This window comes from Ursus maritimus, unplaced genomic scaffold (genome assembly GCF_017311325.1).
Source record: "Ursus maritimus isolate PB19 unplaced genomic scaffold, ASM1731132v1 scaffold_29, whole genome shotgun sequence".
NCBI classification, from domain to species: Eukaryota; Metazoa; Chordata; class Mammalia; order Carnivora; family Ursidae; genus Ursus; species Ursus maritimus.
In genome coordinates, this window is record NW_024425452.1 from 1794445 (window position 1) to 1817755 (window position 23311).

At 54.9% G+C, this 23311-nt stretch overlaps 1 protein-coding gene across 1 annotated transcript in view; it reads right to left on the reverse strand.

Annotated features, from left to right (window-relative positions):
- Positions 1–10506: 10506 nt before the first annotated feature.
- Positions 10507–23311, reverse strand: part of CUNH6orf132 (chromosome unknown C6orf132 homolog) — a 33064-nt gene continuing 20259 nt past the window's right edge. The window contains exons 3-6 of the mRNA XM_040643478.1: positions 19471–19546; positions 15254–16938; positions 13626–15043; positions 10507–12958 (exon numbers count right to left, since the gene is read on the reverse strand). Of these exons, the coding sequence (XP_040499412.1) occupies positions 12841–12958; positions 13626–15043; positions 15254–16938; positions 19471–19546 (3297 nt within the window). The 3' untranslated portion in view covers positions 10507–12840. The remainder of the gene's footprint in view (positions 12959–13625; positions 15044–15253; positions 16939–19470; positions 19547–23311) is intronic.

The window sequence follows — 23311 nt, forward strand, 5'->3', positions numbered from 1 at the left end:
CCCAATGCCTGCCACAGGGGTGGTACCATTTAAGCCTCTCCCTCCAGGGGAAAAGAGCCTATTTCCCTACACACTTGTCAAGATAATGTGTGATCAAGATTTTAATCTTTTGCCAACCTAAGTGAAAAATGGTATTTTAGAATAGCTTTAGTTTGCATTTCTGTTATGACTGAGGTAAACTTCTCCATAGTGGATTTTCAAATACAGTGTTCCCAGTGCGACATCCCTGCTGAGGAGGGACCCAAGATGTTCTCTGGAACCCAGCTTTCTCCACTGCCCCTGAGCTGCTGTGAGCACCTGCCCGTCCTTTCCGTTCACAAATTGTCCTGGTGGGCATGCACAGGAGCAGAGTGAGAATTCCTTCTGAAACTCGGCATTCTCAGAGGGGGGGTATACTCCATATGAAATCATCCTAGTAGCTGCCCCGTCTGCATTACCCCTTTCCAATGCCAGGAGCTGCCCCCTTCCTTGACCATCCTCTCCAGAAAATTCAAATAAGATTAGCCAAGCAGTGTTCCTTCCCCTTTCCCCCATGTTTCTTGGGCCAGGTACATTCTGGAGAATGATTAGACATTGTCCTAGGCTACCAAGTGCTCCCAAGTTGGCTAGTCTCCAGGAGAACAAAAAAGGTCAAAGAAGACATACATGTAAGCCAGCCCAAGTTTTGTACTCCTTCCAACCCTTCCTGTTGAGGGACAATGTTCCAACAAGCTTGTCAGAGACAGTGGTACCTGGGCCTGGGCCCTCTCTTGATCACCCAGGGGACAGGGCCAGCCGCAGCCTTCTAGAAGGTCATTCAGGCGTGGACCCTGTTCTCGAAGAGCCCAAGGCTAGTCCTGCCATGTCCCCTGAAGTACTTAGTTTCTTTTCTCAGAGGCCCGAATGTACCAGGTTTCATAGTCTCCCCTGAAGTCTTCTTCTGGCTTCATGGAAACTCTGGGATCTTGTCAGGGAGTGTGTCCCCAGCTTGTATGAGAGAGACCTGCATCCTTCCTGAGCTTTCAGAAGCACCCAGGAATGCTGTTCCCAGTAGCTGTCCTTTTGGGGCCATCTCCAACTCATCTACCTGGACTGGGGCAGACCCACTCCCACCCCATCAGCCCCAGCTCTGCTCTCCCTTCCTTCTCAAGTTATCTCTCCCTTAAAGTAATTTTCTATGATTTCTAAATAATAATGACAAAAGCACATACTTAAAAGTAAAAAGATTTATTTGAGAGAGGGAGAGAGCAGGGGGAGGGGTAGAGGGAGAGGGAGAGACAGTCTTTTTTTTTTTTTTTTTTTTACTTATTTGTCAGAGCGAGAGCACAAGCAGGGGGAACGGCAGGCAGAGGGAGAGGGAGAAGCAGGCTCCCCACTTAGCAAGAGGCTCCATCCCAGGTCCCTGGGATCATGACCTGAGCCGAAGGCAGACGCTTCACCAACTGAGCCACCCAGGCGTCCCAGGGAGAGGGTCTTAAGCAGACTCCACACGGAGAATGGAGCCCGATTCGGGGCTCGATCTGGGGCTTGATCTCATGACCCCAAGATCACGACGCTGGGATCACGACCTGAGCCCAAACCAAGAGTCCGACGCTTCAACGACTGTGCCACCGAGGCGCCCCAGCACATGCTTCTGTGATACTTCCGTGCGCCAGGCACTATTTAAATATTTGTATTAAATGACAAATGGACACAGTACAAAATTCAAAAGGTGGAAAAAGATACACAGTAAAAGCTAAGCCTTCCTCCTCGTGCTGTTTCTTCTGCCACCCCATCCCCCGCCGCCGGTAGGGCGGGTCTCCTGTGTGTCCCTTCAGAGCTCTTCTATGGATGCGTAAGCACACGGGGATCTGTTCTTTCATCCCTGGCACGCAGGCAGTGGCAGATAAAACGCCACCTTTTGTGTCTTTGGCTTTTTTGGTTCATTTTCCCCGGTTTGCTTTTCACTGCCCATATGGAGGGAGTCTTACCCTCCTTCCCACCTCTAAATACCGAGCGCTGTGATGGGGCGGAGTGGTGACTGGCTTCGGGGCCAGCAGGTCTGCGGTCCGTCCCGGGTCCCTCTGCTCCGCTAGCTGCAAGTGACTGAGTCGCCTGCGTCTCACTTTTCCTCATCTCCAAAGTGGGCTAATACCTCAAAGGTATGACTGAGAGAGAGCGAGAATGGGAGAGAGGTGTGATAGGAGAGATGATAGCGCGACACTCGTGCTGGTACTGACATCATTCCCAGTTTCCTCCCCGCCTCCCGGCTGTGGTGAAGGTTGCCAGGGCCTGGGTTATGGACCAAGCGCACGTCCCAACGGAAGGTGACACACCAGAACAGGATCAGGGCCTGCCCCTTCACTGTGTTTCCCGGAGGCCTGAGCAGGGAGGGAGCGAGAAGAGGGGAAGTAGGAGGGCTGTGTTGGTGGCCTTTGTTTCAGATGTTGGCACTGGTGAGCTTGTAGCTCTGTCCTCTTCCGAAAGTTGGCATGAGCCCCCTCCCCATCCCCCAGCCAGCGCAGCCCCAGAAGCAGCCTGGGTCCCTTCCCTGCAGAGATCCCTACTGTGCGGGAGACAGTCAAGCATGAGCAGGCCTCAGCTCTGGGTGATGTATGAGCCATCAGTGTCCTTGAGGCCTCCCTCCCTCAACCGCTGTGAGCCCTGACAGGACCTCAGGAGCCCACGGCCTGTTGGAGTCCTCCCGCAGTCCGGCTCTCACCACCGTCTTATCTTCTCCACATCCTGGCTTCCTCCTTCCAAGCACATCCAGAAAGAAAGCCTGTTGTCACACTCAGCTTGGCGGGAACTAAGAGTTAACAAACTCTAGCCCTTCAGGAAACTGAGGCCAACTACACACAGAGCTGCGGAGTACCGTCTGCTGTGAGTCTCTTCCGGGGCAGGGGCGAGGTGGGGTGGCACAGGGGGCCCTGGGCCCCCAGATCAGCAACATGTTCGGCCCTCGCATTCCACATTGGGTTTTGTGGTGGTGGAATGATTTGTATTGAAAAACTTCTAAAAAACCTTTTCTAGGGACGCCTGGGTGGCTCAGTCGTTAAGCCTCTGCCTTCTGCTCAGGTCATGATCCGGGGTCCTGAGATCCAGTCCCACATCATGCTCCCCGCTCAGCGGGAAGCCTGCTTCTCCCTCTCCCACTCCCCCTGCTTGTGCTCCCTCTCTGCTGTGTCTCTCTCTGTCAAATAAATAAATAAAATCTTAAAAAAAAAAATAAAGTGTTGAATTAAAAAATTTTTTTTCTAGTTGAATAAGTATAAATATTTTAGGAAATAAAGTGAAAAATGTCCATAAAAAGCAAAGCCTCAAAGAAATGTTGCTTTTTTTTTTTTTTTTTTTTTTTTTTTTTTAGTGGCAGCTTCAGGCTTCTCCCCTAAGGCTTGAGGAGGTGGGATGGCATGTTCCTTTGCTCCACTTTGTTGTTTGGAAATCTTGGTAGAAAACTATTAGGAGAACTAGTCTAACGAATGGTTCTGCCATTAACCGTGTAATCATGAGCTAGTTCCTTTTTGTATTTCTTTTTTTTTTCTTTCTTTTTTGTATTTCTTTTTATTCCACAATGGATTAGAGGCAGTTTGTAGCAGAAGCAATAAATGATAAAAACATTAAAATTAAAAAATTAGGACCAGTGGGAAAAGGATAGTGAGTAAATCAGTGTAGAGATGAGGGAGGAGAGGCCTAAGGATAAACAAATATATATATTGTACATCAGATGGTGCACATCTGTGCTGAGGAAGAAATAAAGCAAAGTAATGAGAATAGGGAGGGGGAAGGGTATTGCCCTTTTATGGAGTAGTTAGGGGAGGCCTGGCCTCTCCAAGAGGGTAACATTTAGAATGAGACCAGATATCTGGAAGAGACTATTCAGTGATGAAGGAACAGCAAGTGCAAAGGCCCTGGGGCAGGAGTGGCCTCAGCATGTTAAGCAGTACAGTGCAGCCAGCATGGAGAGTTAAGGGGCAAAGTGGCAAGAGGAAGGTCAGAGGTGAAGAATGAGTGGATCATGTGGGGCCTGGTATCTTTGTAATCTTTCCTTGAACCAAACTGGGCCTGCTGAGCTGACCTGTTGCTGACTTATGAAGGAAGGAAAGGGCGCATCTCCAGGGCCCTCAGCTTCCTTTCTTTTCACTACTCACATACCCACTTGATGCTCCAGTTTCCTCACCTGTCAACTGGGGATAATATTTGTGCTTCAAGGGTTTTGAAGTAGGAGGTTTACCCTCCAAACCCTCTCCAAACCGCAGGCTCAAGGACCTCTGACCACCTCCACCAGAGTCTACTCTCAAGTGGCCGTCACGCTGGGACTTCAGGGAGACCAGACTCCAACCTAGATGGCAGGGTTTCTCAAGCTGATGTTTTGGGCTGGATTGAGGGGGCTGGGTGGGCGGGGGGCTGCCCTGTGTGTTGTAAGACATGAGTAGCATCCCTGACTTCCATCTGCCAAGTGCCCATAGAGTCCCCCCAGGTCTGACAACCGAAAGTGTCCAGACATTGCTGAATGTCCCCTGGGGAGCCCCCAGATGAGAACAACGGAGCTAAAATTAAGCACCAAGGCTACGCATGTTCAGGCCCCAGCAAGAGCCTGGTGGAAAAGAATTGGGGGCCACAGAGATTTTTTTCCCTCTTAAATCAGAATGTCTTCAGCTGTTCTCTTTGTTTAATTTCCCTGAGGCTGGTTCCAGAAGACAGTGTTGTGTCATACTTCGGAGCTGGACCGCTTGCATAGGAATTGTGGTTCTGCCAGCTGGCTAGCTCTGTGACCTTGGGCAAGTTACTTAGCCTTTCTGTTCCTGTTTCTCATCCATACACTGAGGATAACAAAACACCTGCCTTCTGGGGCTGTTGGGAGGATCCCATGACCTAACACATGTAAATGCTTAGAACGGTACCCAACGAGTCCTTGCAGGACAGGTTCCCTGGGAGACAGAGATTTTGTGTGCAGGGAGTTTCTTGGGGGGGGTGCCTTCAGGATGCACACCCAATGGGGGGAGGGGTGGGGCAGAGGAAGAAGCTGGACTGCCTGAGCTTGCCAGGACAGGGGCCATCAGAAGCCCTGGAGCTAAGATGACCCCCAGAGTTGTCCTGAGTTGGGGGGGTGGGGTGGGATGCCTCTATCAGTGAAAGGGGGCTGCCCCCAGGGAGCACGTGTGACCTTGGACAAAGGTGGCTCCAAGGTAGTAAGGACAGTTCTCAGGGAGGGACTCAGGAACTTCAGTCCTAAAAAGGGAAGGGGACGGGGTGGGAGGCGGGGTCAAGAGTGTTGGCCAATATTGTGAGATTAGATATCAATAGAAGCTAAAGTGCTTTTAAAACACCTTGGACGCGGGAGGAATTACTCCAGCGTAACAGTGCCCTATGCCCCTCTCCCAGTACCCTGCTTATCCCAGACCTGCTGTCTGTTATTGCCCTCCTGGAACAAGAGCGGCCAGGGTCCAGAATCCGGACAGGCGTGGCCACGCCCACCCGGCCACGCTGCCCCAGCACGGAGACCAAGGCGAGGTCACCTGGCCTGTCAGTACTTCAGACTCTTCTTTGGTGTGTTGGGAGTGGTACCACGTCCCCAGAGTGAGGAGAGAGGATTAAATGGGATACCACGTGGCAGCGGTTCACAAAGTGTGGTCCCTGGGCCTTCAGGACTAGCCGCCCCACCCGGGAACGTGTTGGAAATGTGAATTCTCAGGCCCCATCCCAAATCCACTGAATCAGGAGCTCTGGGAAAGAGTTCTAGGAATCGATGTTTTGACAAGTCCTCCAGTGCTATTGATGCACGCTCAAGTCTGAGAATGACTGGTGTACCGGACAGCGCTTAGCTCTGAGTCTGGATCCTGGAAGGAGCCATGTCAACCCCAGCTGAATGGGAGTCTGAACCCCGTCCCCCCGCCAGCCTTGAGGTCAGGTGCCTGGGAGCAGAGCGCCACCTGCTGGTGACATCTGGCCCGTGTGCACACAGAAGGATCTCTCTCTCCGTCTCTCCCTCTCTCTCTCTCTCTCCCTCTCTCCCTCTCCCTCCGCCTCCCCCTACACACACACACACACACACACACACACACACACACACACACACACAGATTCAAGGCTACACCCACGAACAAGGAAAGCAGCGGCGGACACAAGGACAAGTTACCCAGATGTCCTCTCCTCACTCCGCTCCACTCTCCCTGGAGGAATCAGGTTAAAGTGAAGGTCAAGAGCAGCTTTCAATGGCGAAGAGAAGTCACCAAAAGACAGCAGCAGTGAGTGTGTTTGTGTCAGGGATGAGGGGCACTCTTTACCAAGGGTTTAAGTGTCAGACACACTTAAGGAAAACAAAGGGCAGCCCTCCTTCCTCTGCCCCCTTAGGCGCGGGCTGCCACTGGGGTCACGGAGCTGAGGACAGCCTTGATGACCTGATGACCGGTCACAGGCCAGCAAGAGGGGCCACCCACAGTGCTTGGCCAACAGTGTCCCATGTGCTCACCTGCTCTATTGGGCTACCCAGCTCTCCTGGGTGGGAGAACTTTGTACGCTCCTGCTTTTTATTCCAGGTGTGTGTGTGTGTGTGTGTGTGTGTGTGTGTGTGTGTGTACGCATGCGTGCACACTCTCATGTCTTCTGGACTGCGAGCCTTTTGCCTGGCACTAAGTGGCACCCCCTAGTGGTGTTGAATGGAATTGATGGGGTGCTGTGCTAACCTTAAGTATTTGGAACAAATGCTGAAAAGTTTTGAGCCAAAACACGGGAAGATCCCAGACAGGATAGAGGAGAGAACGAGAACAAGCACAAGAGCCTACCAAGCCCTCTTTGAGTGGCTTACAAAATAAGCTAGGTACCAATGACAGGAAATGGCAGGAGATCCACCCCTGCTGTGAGGAAAGGTAAAAGCAATCCGGAGGCTCCGTCTGTGGAAAACACCGACTGAAGACACTGAATTTTCAAGGATGCGCAGGGAGCACCCGGCAGAGAGTGCTGGCTGTGCCCGGCTTCTGAGAGCAGCGCTGGGGTCACGATCCTAACGCTGAAGGGGACGACATTGAAAGCAGCAAGCCTGGTGATCCGGGCTCGGCGCTTAGATCTCTGCCAGCCCCCGAGAACCCCATGCAGGTAGCTCGCTGTTGAAGGAAAACAAGACAGCCAACCGTAAGGCTTTCCTCTTGGGGGATGCTCTGGGGGGGGAGGAGAGCAGGAGCTGTTCCTTCTCGTTCTCTGGCCCACATTGGGCAGAGCCTTTCCCCTTGGTCCCCATTGCCCAGGTGGGAGAGGCCACGGCTCCGAATAACATTACTGGAGACTAAAGGACATCAAAAGAGGAGTTAAACAGAACAGCAATCCTTTGGATGGTTGGAGCTGGAAACTCCAGGAGGCTGGCTAACTCCCAGGGCACCTGATATGAAGGCTGCCTGCCACCCCTCGCCCTGGCCCTTTGTAAGCACGGGAACAGCCTCATCAGGTTGCATCACCTCCTAGCCCTTCCTGTCTCCCCTTAGAGGGTAGCGTGTCTCAGCCTTCCTGGCAAGAGCCACTCCAAGGCACCCCGACACCTTTGTGATGAAACCTAAGAGTCCCCATCTCTAAAACCATAATTTTGTGCCACCCGAGAACCTCAGCATTAGGTCAGGTGACACACCTCCAGAAACAAGAGAGTTACGTGGTCACTAATCCATAGGAGACACGATCTTTGCCCTCAAGGAACTTAAATAGTACTTGACAGTATTTGATTAAATACCAACATGGATTCATTCAACAAACATACGTTTAGTGCTCCTGCGAGTGCCAGGAGCCGCACGAGACGCTGGGGATACCGTGATGAACAAGACCGGCCATCCTTGAGTTCTGGAGCTCACCAGCTGCAGGGGGAGGGAGACGTGGAGCAAGTGACACCAATGTGAGCGGACCAGGGGGCGCTGGGAGCCTTTAGCAAGAGCTGATGTGGCCCAGGGGGTGAGGGGTGTCTGAGCAGAGCCTACAGGATGGGGAAGAGCCAAGCAAGGGAACTGGGTGTTGAAGGGTGGACGGAGGCGTTTCTGAGCAGCACAGGGCTGGGGAGGGCTTCCCGCAGGAGCTGATTTCAGCTGGGTCTTGAAGAATGAGTCAGCCCGAGGAAGCAGAGGGGACAGAAGCAGCGCGGCAGGAGTAGGGATAGATGGGCCTGGCTGCTCTGGTCTTGCAATTGTGTGAGAAGGAAGTAAGGGGAAAAAGTCCCTTTTGGAGAGGCTGAATTTGGGTGGCTGGCCAGGCATCCACCTGGAAATGTCCAGGGAGCACTTTCTCGTTAGAAATGTGGACCTCTGGGGGCACCTGGGTGGATCAGTCAGTTGGGCATCTGCCTTCGGCTCAGGTCATGATCTTGGGGTCTTGGGATCGAGCCCCATGTCTAGTCCCATGTTGGGCTCCTTGCTCAGCGGGGAGTCGGCTTCTCCCCCTTCCTGTACAACTTCCCCTGCTTGTGTCCTCTCTCCCTCTCTCTCTCAAATGGATAAATAAAATCTTAAAAAAAGAAAGAAAGAAACGTGGACCTCTGGTGCGGAGGGGCTCAGTCTTCCGGAGAAGAAACTATACAGAAGGAAGACTGGAGGCCAAGGTCAGGGTGCTGCGACACCTGGGTGGGGAAAGGGAGCCAGCCTGGAAGACAAGAGAGCCCGTAAGAACACACTCTGTAGCTCAGACAATGGTTCCAATGGTTCTCCGGGAGGGAAAGGAGAGGCTCCTCTGGGCCAAATGTCAGTGAAGTTTTGGGGCCCCGGGAATTGGCGGGGAGCACAGGGTTATTCACGTACACGAGTGAGCATTCATGATGTGTTGTCTTGGTCTCTACCCTCTCCCAGCACTTCACCTTCTCTCACCTTCCTGCTAAAAATTTCCCGAGGCCTGAACCCCAGGTCTACAGCAGCTGGCCGTCCCTGGGGCTTCGGAGGAAGGAGGCCCAGGTCCTCTGCCTGCAGTGGCCACCCATCCTGGACAGCCAATGACGGGACGCCAGCATTGCCTTTGAGCAGGGGAGATGAAAGTGGCCGTGGCCTGCTGCGGGTAGGCAGGTGGGGTGAGCAGGCGGGGCAGGCCCGCCTGATAGCTCGGCACTCAGGTCGCCTCTCTCCCACACCTGCCAGTCCCAAGTCACCTGTATCCTCCAGCTTCCCACAGAAGGGAGGGCAAGGCTCACTGGGAGCAAGAGAAGCCTCCCCCCTTAAGTCAGGGGGGCCTGGGAAAAGCTGGGCTCCACTGGGGAGGATAGGGCTGTCGTGTACTCCCGACGGCAGGCCCCAGGCTTCCAGCACAGCCTGCCCTGGGACCTGCCTCAGTGCTGCCTTGCGCCCAGTGGGGCCTCACAGGAGGGGCTGGGTTCTGGCTGCTGGGGTTTGGGCCACACCCAGGGAGCTGCTGGGAGGTTCCAGAAACCAAGGTGCAGCCAACCTGATCCAGGAACACCCGTGGCACCCACATCAATTAACGTTTTCTGGCCCCAGAGTACCTGTACCCCCGTTAGGCCCTCCTGACCCCTGCTCTGCTAGAAAGATAGAGAGTTTGGGAGGTGGCATGATGGGGCGAGGGCTGAATGGGTGAGTGGATACGGGGGAAGGGAGGCAGCTGTGAGGAGGGTCGCAGTTTGGAGGCAGGTGGGCTATTCTGAGCAACTCACTTGTCTTCTTAGAGCCTTGATTTTCTCACCAACAAAATGGAATCAGGAGTAGTACAAGGGCCAACACGTTTCAGAGGATTGTGAATAAACAGAGAACCAGTGAACTTTCCAAACGGCCAAGGGCACATGTTGCTGGTTTCCACGACCAACCAACGTTGCATTGGGAATTTTCAATGTGAAGTCCACGGAGCCCTAGTTGGAGGGAATCTATGAACTGCCTAAAATAATGTGTAAAAATGCATGTGGGAGGCGTCCCTTGGGCGGTGAGGATCCATGGTTCTCAGCAGCTTTTTATTTTATTTTTATTTTTTTCCTGTCCCCCATCAGCAGCCTTTTAAAGAGGTCTGGGACCCTACGAAGTCTAAGACCCACGCACGGCGCAAGTCTGTCCCTGTAGTGTTTCAGACGAATTAGCGGAGACCCGTGGTGGCACAGCTTGTCCGAGGCAGTGCCAGAGGTGCGGCCCTGGTCCCCGACCCTCCACTACACCCCTCTGCCCCTCCCAGGCCAGGTGAGGGGAGAGAAAAGTTAGGAAGGTCAGGGAGGGGTGAGCGGCCAGAGGCAGAGCCCTAAGTCCTATGGGATATGGCGCCCCTGTTCTCTGTGTTACCAGGATGAGGGCCTCACAGTGGGAAGACAGGAGAAGGATGAAGCCCCAGGCTAGGGGAGGCCCCGGGAGGCCCCTCCTGGAAGCAAGAGCCGCTGAATAAGTGAGTCATTCTCCTGGTCTCCCTTCCCCCCAGCTCCAGCCCCACCCCCACTGGGGAGACTCAAAGAAGGAAACACAGCTCTCTCTCTGACACTGTCGTGAGATGAACACTCTGGTTCTCAGTTTCGTCTTCTGGAAAAGTTGAAGACACCACGTCAAAGCTTTATGGAAAACTGTGAAAGGCCCCACACAAATGTAAGGTAGTCATCAGCCAAAAATGCAATTTATTGAGCAACTACTGACTGCCAGACACTGGCCGGGTGGTTTGACGAAATTGGCATAAATGTCACCGCTTCAAGAGGCCCGCCCTGGCCACCCGGTTAAGGGAAATCCCCTCCTCGCCCCCACCCTCCAGTTATTCTCACACTCCCTGTGCCTTTCCGTCCCACCACTTATTATCATGCGTGATGTTTCTGGGTGTTCTTTTTACCCCCTCTCTCCTCCACTAGACTTGCCATGAGCAGGAGTCATGTCTATCCATGCTAAGCACGGTGCCCACCACCAGCAATCCCTCAAAGACTTGTTAATGAACACGTGACTATCTCTGATCTTCACAACAGCCTTATTAGGGAGGTGTTATTATCATGCCCATTACACAGAAGAAGAAACTGAGGTTCAGAGAGTCAAAGAGACTTGCTTAAGGATGCAGATTGTTATCACCAGACCTTAGCTCTGCTTCTTCCCCTTTAAGGATTTCAAGAACGAGAGAACCTAAGGGTCAAAAGAGAAAGTGTGGGCCCAGCAAAATGGCTCACCGGCTCAGCCACCACCCCGTGCTCAGCCTTCCCCAGCTGAGCTCTTCCCACCTCTCATCACGCCGAGGAGCTCCGAGTCATCAGTCCACAGCCACAGAGCTGAGGCCAGTCCAAACGGGCCCGTTTATTTCTCAAGCCAAGCGACAGCCAGCCCTTCCCCTCCCTCCAGAGCAACAGACAGCTGAGTCCGCACACCACTCCTCAAGCCGACACAGCAGATAAATTAGCGAAGACTTTTATAAAACATTGTACAGGGAAAATACATACATATATATAGGGCCAGGGCTGGTGTTGGGGTGGGGTTTGCGTCTTGAACACAGGTGACCAGATCCTGCCCCATCAGGGTGCCTGCATTCTCCTTCCCTGAAATCGCTCATCTGCTGTCCCCACAACCTGGTACCTGGCTGGTTACCTCAAGTCATAAAGGTCCAACATCTTGCCCCCAAAGGGCACTGCTTCCTGGCTGCCCCTACCGGCCTCCTCCTGCCTCCTGGATGGGCCACTCCCTGCCCTTCCTCCTTACCGAGGCAGCCTGCCTTGGCCAGGTCCCAGGAATTCGGCCTAGGGAGGGGACAGGGCAGACAGACTGAGGAATACTGTTTTCCTGATATGTGTGGGGAACATATGTCATCCAAACCAGAACTTCTTTTGAAGGCGGATGGGGGTCTAATTCACTGGCAAACAGGCATAAGCCCGCATTGCCCAGGCCAAGGACGAATAGTCACCCTACTGATAGGTCTCCCCTGCTCCAAACTGGCCCAGTCCTACCACTCGAGACTTTCCAAAACACACTCCCATCAGCAGCAAAAGCCTCTCAGAGCCCAGCGCCCCTCTCTGCTACCTCGCATTCTGCATCTTCCAGCATCTTCACTATGCAATTTAAAGCCTCCATAATATTGGGGACCTGTAGTGTTGGGATTGGGAAGGAGGGGTGGGTAGGATGCCCCCACAAATTCCCAAATGGGTTCTGGCTGCATTATAGGCCTTTGGTGTCAAGCCCCCAGGCCTTCTGGCTCCTTGGGCCCAATCCCTCAAATCATGGCTGCCTGGGTCTGAGTAGGAAAACAAGACTTTATCCTCTGTCTCCCATCCCATACTTGCCAAGTCTTCTCTCCCTAGGCTTCCCGGCAGCCGAAGTAGCTAAGGGCCAGGGACAGGGAAACGGAACCATCAACCCTCCCTATCCCCACACTTGACCAGTGCAAAGAACTCTGTTCCCGTACCTTCTCCACGCGTTGTCCATGACTATTCCTGGTCCCACCTCAATGTGCCTTCTATGCTAGGCACCCCAGGAATCAGCTCTTGGGGTGGCAAATGGTGGACAGGCGGAGGCTAAAGAGATCAACCTGCAGTTATCTGCACCCCTACCCAGATGGAGCTGGGCCTCAGCCCTTCAGGAGCACCGGGCAGACAATCAGAGCCATCTAGATGGATTCAGAATTAGTGCCCCACCCCTCGCTTTTAGAACCCGCTCAGTAGGCCATGCTTGTAAAACTGCTTTAAGTAAGTCTTGCTAAAGCAAACAGTACCGGATAGGGCAAACTCAGGCTTCAGGCCCTTAGAAGTTCCTCCTCCCTTTCCTCCTTCCCCCTCCCCTCCCCACGTGCAGACAGTCCACAGCCACACCAGTGCTTTGGGAAACAGAAGCCACTCTTCATCTTTCCACCTCTTCTCATTCGTCATCTCCATGTGTGAGGCAGGACCCCTAACACCTGCCGCATCCCTCCCACCCCCACAAAAACAAGCACCCAGATCGGACTCCTTGGAGTAGAGCTGAGAACACCCGGGGCTCAAGACGGGGCCTTCCGGTGGTTCCCCGAGTAGGCATAGGAGATGGGATGGCGGGTCCCAGGCCTCACGGTGAATGTGTTGATGGGGCTTCCATAGTGGGGGGTGCTGTGGGGAGACCTGGGATAGGGGAGCAGGAGAGAGGTAGGTTAATATTTGCAGCCAGTTAACCAACAGCCCTCCCATCTCCCTCAGGGCACAAGCGGAAAAGATGTGTGGTTCAGCACTGTGGTTATCTGTCCACACAAGCCCGGGGGGGAGGGGGGGATAGGGTGGGTCCACCAGAACTGATTCAACAGACACAGGGCTCCTCCTCCCAGCTAGGCTTGGCTGGCCACAGAATAGTGCCTAATAGCCTTCTGTTCAGAACTCTTCACTCCTAGCCTGGGTCTGGATCCTTCTCTGTGTTGTTGGGAAATCCCCATATGCACGCAAGGGCCACACCACTCTTAGCCTGAAGACCTGAGTCTCTAGAGAGTGGGAAAGAGGAGACAGAAGAGGGGGAGCTGGTGGGGAAAGCAGGAGGGAAGGGAAAGAGAGAACAAGGGAGCTGGTGGGAAATAAGTGAGCAGGTCAGGCAACCCCCCCCCCCCGCCCGACAGCGCTCTTTCCAGGTTAAGTGCACCTCGTGTCCCTTTCTCTGCCCAGAAAGCCAGAGGAGTGAAAACCCAATGTCCCCCCAACTGGCGGCCACGGCCGGGTGGGCTCCTCTGGGGCCCGAGGGCAGGGCCCGCATTCACCCGGCTTCCCACCCCGGGCTGCGCTCCTCGCCCCGCCCCCAGCTTACCTGCCCGCCGCTGGGGTGAAGCCGTAGTCGCCGCCGGGCGCCTTGAACTTGGCCTCCCCGCGGGCGGCGCCCTCCATGGACAGCCTCCGCGCGTGCAGGCCTCCAGGGAGCGCGCGGCCCGCCGAGTTGACGCGCCGCATTTCCGGGCCTCCGGGCGGCGGCCCGAAACAGTTGGGGGAGCTCAGGCTGCGGCCAGTGCCGCCGCGGGGCTGCCCGGGGCTGCGGTGGGGCTCCCCGACATACAGGCGCTTCTTGATGAGCGAGCGGCCCCCGCCGGAGAAGCGCTCCAGGCCCCCGGCCCCGGGGTGGCGCGCGCCGGCCGGAAAGCGCGAGAAGCTGCGAGGCGCTGAAGGCTGCCCCAAGTCTGAGAAGTTGGTCCGGGGAGGAGAGCCCCGGCGCCCCAGATACTGGAGGGCCAGGGCCGGGGCGGGGGGCTCAGGGTCGTTGCTGAACTCTGGCGGCGGGGGGATGACCTCAAAGTGGAACTCCCCCTCGTCGTCATCGTCATCGTCCCTCTTGCAGGAAGGGGAAGGAGGGGACGAGAAGGATTTGGGCAGCAGGCTGCCCTGGGGGAGTTTGGAGGATGCCGGCCTTTCCCAGGCTACAGGGGCCTGGGGCTCCGCCTTTGTCCCGTTGTGCCTGAGGCTTGGCTCCGTGCCCTCCGGGTCTCGGCGGGGCTGGGACTTCCACTGACTGGGTATGGTGGCCTGTGCCGACGAGGACAGCTGGGCGTCCTTCTCAGGCTCCTTGGGCAACTTGGGGACCACAGTGAAGGAGTTGGGCCGGCCCTCATTGTGGAAGATGCTGTCAGAGCCTGCTTGGGGCTGGCTGCTGTGGCCACGGAGGCTCCCTGACAGGGAGGACCGGCCCAGGGCCAGCCCTCCTGGCCTCCCCTTCTGGGCCCTCTGCCTGGCCGCAAGGAGCAGAGCCATCGGGGAGCCCGGCTGCACCAGCTCCCCGGTCACCGGATGCCTGAGTTCATCGGCAGGCTGGGCTGAGGTGGAGGGCTTGGCTGGCTGCCCCTGGGGCTCCTTCACCTCCGAAGGTTCCCCTGGCCCTACAGCTGAACCTATGGCCAGCGGTGCTGTCCCCACAGGGACCTCTTGGCTGGGGCTTTTCTGGCTGTGATGGAGCTTGTAGAGAAACGTCACCTCTTCTCCTTGGGGAGATCTCTTTGGTGAGAGGGCTGGAGATGAGAGGGCTCCCAGTATAGGAGGCTTACTGGCCTCTGTGGGGGGCCCTTCTGCTTCTATCTGGCAGGTCGGTGTCGGTTCTTGAGGTCTGGGCTTCTCCCACTGCCCAGCTGGGACCAGGCTCTTCTCTATCAGACGGGATGATGTGGTGGGCACGCTTGTGGCTGCAGATGGTGTGGCAGGCCCGGGCACAGCCTTGGGTGGTGTGACTGGCCCAGGCGTGGCCTTGGGTGGTGTGGCTGGCACAGGAGTGGCCTTGGGTGGTGTGGCTGGCCCAGGCGTGGCCTTGGGTGGTGTGGCTGGCCCAGGCGTGGCCTTGGGTGGTGTGGCTGGCCCAGGCGTGGCCTTGGGTGGTGTGGCTGGCCCAGGCGTGGCCTTGGGTGGTGTGGCTGGCCCAGGCGTGGCCTTGGGTGGTGTGGCTGGCACAGGAGTGGCCTTGGGTGGTGTGGCTGGCCCAGGCGTGGCCTTGGGTGGTGTGGCTGGCCCAGGCGTGGCCTTGGGTGGTGTGGCTGGCCCAGGCGTGGCCTTGGGTGGTGTGGCTGGCCCAGGAGTGGCCTTGGACTGAAGTGGTGTGGTTGGCAGAGGGGTGGTGGATAGCGGTGGCAGATTCTTGGCCACAGGCTTAGAGAAGTTGCCATTATCCCCCCTGTTTTCCAAGATTCTTGCCCCTTCTAGCTGAGGTTTGGGAGGCAGAGACCCGATGCAGGGCTTGGCTTCCTTCTCTGCTGACGAGGAGAACCGGGCCTCCAGCTCACTGCGGATCTGCCACACACTGGGAGTTGGGGAGTCTTGGGGGATGTAGTCCACAGGAGGGAGGGTTGGGCTGGTGGCAGCCCCCTTGTTGGGCAGGCTGCAGGGACTCTTCTCAGGAACACCTGGGAGGCTCTCCTTCTCTGGCTGGCCTGCGGGAGCCTCTTTCTCTGGCAGGCGGGGGCCCTGCTTGCCCTCCTTTTCCTGAGGGGCCACCGGGGGGCCTGCCCTGTGACTGAGGAGTCGGTCCTCCCTCCTGGAGCCACAGAGATAGGCTGCCAGCTCACTCCGCAGCTTTTCCATCTGGCTGGGTTCCCTCCAGTCCACGGGCGCTGAAGAGGCTGTGTCCTCTGGGCTGGGGGGGTTAGGGTTGGGCTTGGGAGCAGCAGGGCTGGATCTGCAGTTTTTTGTAAACCCAGAAGGTGAAGGAGCTGCCTTCTCGTTAGAAGGTAAAGAAGGGGCAGCTGGGGGGAGTGGCGGTGCAGGGGGAGGTTGCGGGGGTGCAGGAGGGGGAAGGGGAGGGGCTGGAGGGGGCGTCTCAGCGTGTTCCTTAATCCAGGACTGGGACTGGCCCAGCCTCGGGCTGGCTGGTGCTGTAGCCCTGAGCTCCCCTGGGTGGTCTGGCTTAGGGGCCCTATCTGGGTAGACCTGGGATGCGGGCCGGATGTGGAAGCTGGGAGGCAGTGGGAGTCGACTGGGGGCTTTTTTGGTGGCTCCTTCTTCCTCTAGAGGAGTCCCCTGTGCTTCCTGAGCTGGGATGGATGAAGTCCTGATTGGGGTTGGGGGAGGCACCTTGAATGAGCGTGGGAAAGTGAGGTGGGGGTCTGGCTTAGGTCCCAGGAGACTCTCCTTTGGCTCAGCTGGGCTCTGGGGGGGGCTGGTTCTGGGGGTTTCTGGCTGCCTGCCATTCAGTGCTGCCTCCGATTTCCACTTGGTGACACCCCCAGAGGGAAAGAGGCGAGTCCCTGTTGTATGAGGAGATGCTGAGGGTGCTGAGGCTGGCAGAGGGGGTGGTGGTGGGGCTAGAGAGGCCAAGGGTGGGGCAGGAGGAATGAAGTCAGGAGGGGTTGGTGTGGATGGGGAGGAAAGGGAGGAGAGGGTGGCAGGGGGCCCCAATGCTGGGGGCGGAGGTGGGGCCATGCTGGGTGGGGGTGGGGGTGGGGGTTCCATCAGCAGGGGAGGCGGTGGAGGAGCCATGGAAGGTGGAGGTGGTGGGGACTCCTCTCGAGGTTGCGAAGTGTCTGGGGGTGGCCCCGGGGCTGGGCCTGGGGGAGGTGGGGGGATGAGTGGGTCCTGCCCATAATGCCCAGGCCTCAGGTCACCCACAGAGCTGTAGAGTCGGAGGTTGCCGTTCACTAGTGAGCTGGTACCTAAAAAAAAGGGGAGAAGCAAAAAGAAAAGTGGGGGCAATGAAGCCAACCAGCCTTGCCCATCTATGCGGGGCAGCACCCAAGAGAGTAACTGGCCAGCTTCAAGTCTTTCCTCCTGAACACCAGGTGGGGGAGCAGCACTGTCTCCCGTCTCCTGAGCTGTCCTGGGAGTGAGGCTTTCCCTTCTAGGGAGGGGCCCCTGCCTATCGGGCACAGCCCCTGGAGCCTGGACTGAATATTCTCTGCTTCACTCTTCTCTGCCCTGCTGTGTGCGGGGACTCCCTTATCCTCTGGCTACGGGGGGGTTGAGCCGATGGGAGCTGCCGGCAGATCAGAGGGTGGGGGCAGAGAGGCCAGGGCATTGACAACACCCCCACCCTGGCTCCCTTCTTGATGGGCCACAGTCACCAAGGGCTGCTTTTCTGTCCCACAGCTCAGAGATAGGAGTAGCTCCCCACTGCTCCTTCGGCCTCTGGGGCATCACCATCCACTTCGTCCCCAAACCCTGCTCACATCCTCGTATGTCACCCCTTTACTGAACACTTTGGTTACCCCCTTTGAGTTGCCATCTGTTTCTCACGGGGGCCTTGACTGATGCAAAGCCAGAAGGGCCGGGGCGCAAATCCCAGCTCTACCACTTACTCAGATGTGTGACCTCGGACACTCTAGGTAACCTTGCTGAGCCTGTTTCATCATCATTTTAATGGGCGGAACGCCAATGCTTTACCACATAAAGCTGTTGAGAAGATTCGTGAGGGAATTCACGTAAAACACCTAAAGGGCTGATCGCGGCGCTAGGCCCACAGTAGGCACTTAATGAGCAGTGACCGCTTTGATTGCTACCACCTGCACTTAGCTTTGCAGACTGTAAGACAGCAGAAGTGGGAGAAACGCAGGAAGTGTTGGGACCAGGGGCAGGGGCCTGGAGACCTTCTCAGTAGGAAGTTCGAGTGAAAGACCCGTAGGAGGGAGCAGGACGCACAAGCAACTCCTGCTTTCCAAAGACCCTGAATCGACCAAGAACCCAGCTTCACACCTCACAGAGAGCTTCTGGAAGAGACTCGGGACTGCAGGATAGAATCGGGGGAGGGGATGTGTAGAGAAAAGGTGACCTGAATACCCAGGTGCTAAGAGATGCCAAGCACCTGTGGCCCCAGCAGCTCACACCTCTCCCTTCTTGGACCTGGACCCCAGTCCCCCACCCCACAGGGTCTGCAGACCGCCAGGATGCCCTGTTATTTCTCTCTTAGAGGCACCTGTCCTCTGCTTCCCCTCCTCTGAGTTTCTAGTCGTGCGAGCACAGAGCATAGCAAACCTGGGGAATGGGAGCTCTGAAGCCTCCTCCCAGCTGTCTGACTTCAAGACAAAAAACACACTGGGGGTGAGAAGGAGAAAAGACTCACATTCATTTAGCTCCCAAGTGTTGGGGCATCTGGGTGGCTCAGTGGGTAGAGCATCTGCTTTTGGCTCAGGTCATGATCCCGGGGTCCTGAGATCGAGGCCCACGTCGGGCTCCCTGCTCAGCAGGAAGTCTGCTTCTCCCTCTCCCTCTGCCTCTCCTCGCCCTTGTGCTCCCTCTCATGCTTTCTCTCTCTCAAATAAATAAAATATCTTTAAACAGAAAAAAGCACCCAAGAGCTGTGATACAGCCGTGAAAACTAAACAAAAAAAGTCAACATGCTGGCCTTCCTGGAGCTTATATTTTAATGGGGCAATGAGCAAAGCAACGATACCATACCTGTGAACCAGAGCCGTATTAGCTGATAAGCAATATGTGGAAAACAGCCAGGAGGGGTGCTGGGGGTACAATTTGAGTAGGGTGGTGATAGAAGACCTCACCGAGAAGGTGACAGCTGAGCAACAGGGGAGTGAGGGAGGGAGACAACAGTACGTATGTACAGGGGAAGAGCAGCCGAGGCAGGGTGAACGGCAGTGCAAAGACCTGGGGTGGAAATGTGCCTGGTATTGAAGGGCAGCAGGGATACCAGAACGGTCGGGGCACTGTGAGATGGGGAGAGAAAGCAGGAGGGGAGCCTGGGTGAGGCCAGATTCTGGCAGTCCTGGCAAGAACCTTTGCTTTGAGTGACCTGGGAAGTCACTGGCACCTTTCGAGCAGAAGTATGACAAGAAGTGACTAACGTCCCATCCCGGATTTCATTTGCTCCTCCAGAACTGGACTTGTGTTGGCCCCGGCTCATTTGCAGAGACAGAAGTGCAAAGGGTTCAGTGATTTGCCCAAGGAGCAAAGCCACTCCGTAGGGGAGCTGGGACTGAGAGCCAGGTCTGTCTGACTGCAGGATTCTTTCCACCGCTTCATGCTGCCCTTGCCCCTGTCTGGCCTTGGCCCTCACCACCCTTCCCCCACTGGAAGTGAGCCTTAGCCAGCCTTGGCTCTCTCAACTCCCACCCACTGCAGCCAGTAGCCAAGAGGCCTGGGGACTCCGGCTTTATCGCCAGCTGGGGCGGTGGGCCGGATGCTTGGGCCGAAGGAGGAAAAGAAGATGGACAAGCCCCAGGCCCAGGCCCTCTTACCTGTCACTTCTTTGTCCGCAAAGTCTGCTGGGACCGAGGGGGTGGGCACAGCCAGTCCGTGGTTCTCCTGGGCATTCTGAAAGATGGCAGAGAGAGCAGGGATCAAGGAAAGAGAGACGATTCTTAGGCTGCTGTTCTAGAAGGTTATTTTACTTCTCAAAAGTCAGCAGTGACCTCGTGAATACACTAAAACACAAAAGGGCGAATTTGGGGCGCCTGCCTGGCTCAGTTGGTTGAGTGTCCAACTCTTGATTTCGCCTCAGCTCATGATCTCAGGGTCATGGAATCAAGCCCTGTGTTGGCGTGGAGCCTGCTTGGGATCCCCTTTCTCCCTGTCCCTCTGGCCCTCCCCACCATAAATAAATAAAACCTTAAAAGGGTGAATTTTATGTACAGGTGAGTCTTGTTATTTGCAGTAGTTACGGTCTGTAAAGTCACTTCGAACACTGCATTAGAAAACGCGGAATCCACGCCCCAAAGGGAAATACAGGATTGGGTTCCTGCAAACCTCAGTCAAAGCATTTTCACCAACCGGTCGATACAGAACTTTATTTTATGTGTGTTTCTGTCCAAAGACACCTTATTTAATATATACCTGACACGTTGACATTGAACTCACGGCCAACAGCGCTGTAACTCAAGCCCGAACAAAGCTTATCTAACATACACACTTTTTCTGTAAGGCGCATCACAGCCTTCTTGCACTTACGGAGGTTAGCACATCAGCACTAGGCTTGAGGGCCATTTTAAACAGTGAAACCAATGACAAAAAGCAAAGACATACAAAAAACACGGCACCAAAGAGCACAGGACCTTTATCTACAGTATGAGAGCTGAAGCAAGAGGGCAAAGTGTCTTGTTTGCTCTCAGCTGCGACCATATGCGTCAGGTGACTCAAATTTTTCACAGCTCCGCCCATGTCCACGGTGCCTGGAGTATTGCTTTAGGGGGTTACAAATAAATTTCAGCGAGTAGGCGAATTTGCAAATACAAAATCCGCAAATAATGAGAGTCGACTGCTGATGAATGATATCTCAATTCAAACAGAACAAAACAAATCTGCCTTGCTCCCCCGTGCATGTCCACAAGTTAAAAGCCAAATCCATCAGCCTGGCCTCCTGTTCAGTCTTGGTTTTCATTAGGTATCTCCAGAGAGAGAAATAAATTAGAAGCGGTGAACTGGAATATTTCTAGCACGGCAGATGCCCTTCTGATCTTAAGCCTCACAGACCATAATGTGTTTACACAGCTGTGGGTGTGTACATACTATTTTGCATTCTATTTTTTTTCCAAATACACATTTCCATACATCAACAAAGTCCACACACCTGTGTTTTGAAGCGCTGTGGAGCGTTTTATGGTAGCTTCCAAGGTCCTCGACACCCTGGCCTCATACCTCCCAGCCCGCTTTTATTTCCCACTCACCCTGATAGACCCATCCCGCATCCTAGCTTGGCCGCCCCCCTCTCCGCTACCCTTCCAACCCATACATGGAGTTCATGTACATCCCTGAGGCTGCGTGTAGGTCAGGCTGTGCCCCTCTTCCCACCCTCTCTTTCCACCAATAATACCCCTTGCTCTGTGCTCTACACACATGATCTCCGCCACAGCACTCCATGAAGAAGATGCTATCCCCATTTATCAGATGACACACTGAGGCTCAGAAATAGTTGGTAAGTTGTCTATAGTCACAGAACCAGTACGACCGCCCCCAGGTCTGCGGTGCTCACGTTCCTCGGTATTTTGCTTCTCTGAAATCTCTCATCCTTCCAGGGTGAGCGGAGCCCCTCCAGGAGGATGGTGGAGGCGACGGGGCTAAGGGCACTGGCTTTGGAGCCAGACCGCCTGGATTTGAATTCCGGATCTGCCACCTGCTACCTGTGGACTAGCAGCTGGTGTAGTTGGTTGCTCAGGCTCTCTGTGTTTCAGTTTCCCTGCCTATGAGGTGGTGATAAAAATAGAATTTACGTATTCTAGGGCAATCGTGAGGACAAATGACACAATACACAGAAAGCACTTCATTCCTAGTGTGTGGTGAATGCCCGTTAAGTGTGAGCCCACTAAACGCTATTAGCAGGAGCCCTCACTGACCTGATGCTCTTTTTTTTTTTTTAATTTTTTAAAAATTTATTTGACAGAGAGAGAGAGAGCACAAGTAGGCAGAGCGGCAGGCAGAGGGAGAGGGAGAAGCAGGCTCCCCGCTGAGCAGGGAGCCTAATGTGGGGCTCGACCCCAGAACCCTGGGATCATGACCTGAGCCGAAGGCAGACGCTTAACGAACTGAGCCACCCAGACACCCCTGACCTGATGCCCATCAGAGCAACACATTGCAAACAAGGGCCCTCAAAGGAAGATGTTTGTTTGCTTGCTCGGTATTCCACTAGTTCCTCCAATGAGATGCGGTTGACCTTGGAGCTCAGGGACTATGTCCTATGCGAATCCCCCAAAGCCGGACACACAGTAAGCCATGTTGTTACTCACTCATGGGCTGATGGCGCTAACTCTCAGGCTTCATGGCCTCGTGGCTTCATGTACAAGATGGGGGATTTGAGACAGGCGTTTCGAAAATATCCATGAGACTGGATTACCAAGGGCAGCCTCGGGAATTCTTCTTTGGCCAGTTGAGGGCAACAAAGCATTCATCTGCTCGTTCTCGGAGAATTCTGACACTGGACTAGCCATGAGACATCGTCTTTCTCCTGCCTCTCAGTAATTTTTTCCTGCCCCTCCCTACTGGATTCACACGGCCAACACACACCTGTTCTTCACAGCTCTCAAACCCAGCGATCTAGACCAGGGGAAGGGACAGGGGCCAGCCAGTCCGAGGAGGGTCTCCCAAGACATTCTGAGATGCAACACACACACACACACACACACACACACACACACACACGCACACGCACACCCCACTGACTGTCTAATAAACCTTCATCAAGTGTACACCCGCTTTTGATGAGGTGGAGGCCAGACCTTCAAAAGCCATGGCTGAGACTTCTGCTTACTCTTTTGAACATAACTGGAAATTTAAAAGACATGGGGCCTCAGCATAGAAAGTCTTGGATTCCATTCGTGCTCTGAATTTTGCCAGGGGTATGACCTTGGAGGAGCAGTGGTGGCAGTGATATGAAACCATCACTTACATACCTACTGTGTGCCAGCACTAAGAGCTTCCCCTATGTGACCTCAAATCCCTTAACAGAGCCAAGCTGCTAACATAGGCCTCCTGACTCACCTTTTCTACCAATCACCCATTTTCTTCACTTACAAAATATTTCCTACTTGGCATTATGAGGATGAAATGAGATAATATTCCTAACCCGGAAAACCAGTGTTAGCTGAAGGCTTATGTCTTCCAGTCCTCTCTTCCACAAAGGTGAAAAAATTATGGACAATCAAAGCTAATCTGCCTGGAATCCTAGAAGCATCTTCTGGGTCACCCTGGCTGCTTCAGTATAATTATGCGTGGAAGAGAGAGATGGACAGATTTTATGGGCCGCGGGTACAACTGCCCATCCCACCCTTTGATCTTCAAGAACTCTGGAACACATCAGACTCCCCAGACCACAGGATGGAAGTCTGTCTCACGAGCGGCCTTGGAGTGGGAGTGCAGGCAGAGGTCAGTCTTCTTAGGTTCTCCCCACAGACATGGGGGTCCCAGAACACGCCTGCCACCTCCCTGCAGTGAGATGCTGTGGTTCTCCACTGTTCACCACCCTTGGGGCATGGCCCGAAGTCCAGCCTCATCCGTTCAGGAGCTCCCAGTACGGAAGAGAACTAACCTTGTGTCCCAAGCCCCGGCTGGCCCTGCCCCTGCCTGCTCATGCCCACACAGTCCCAGCAT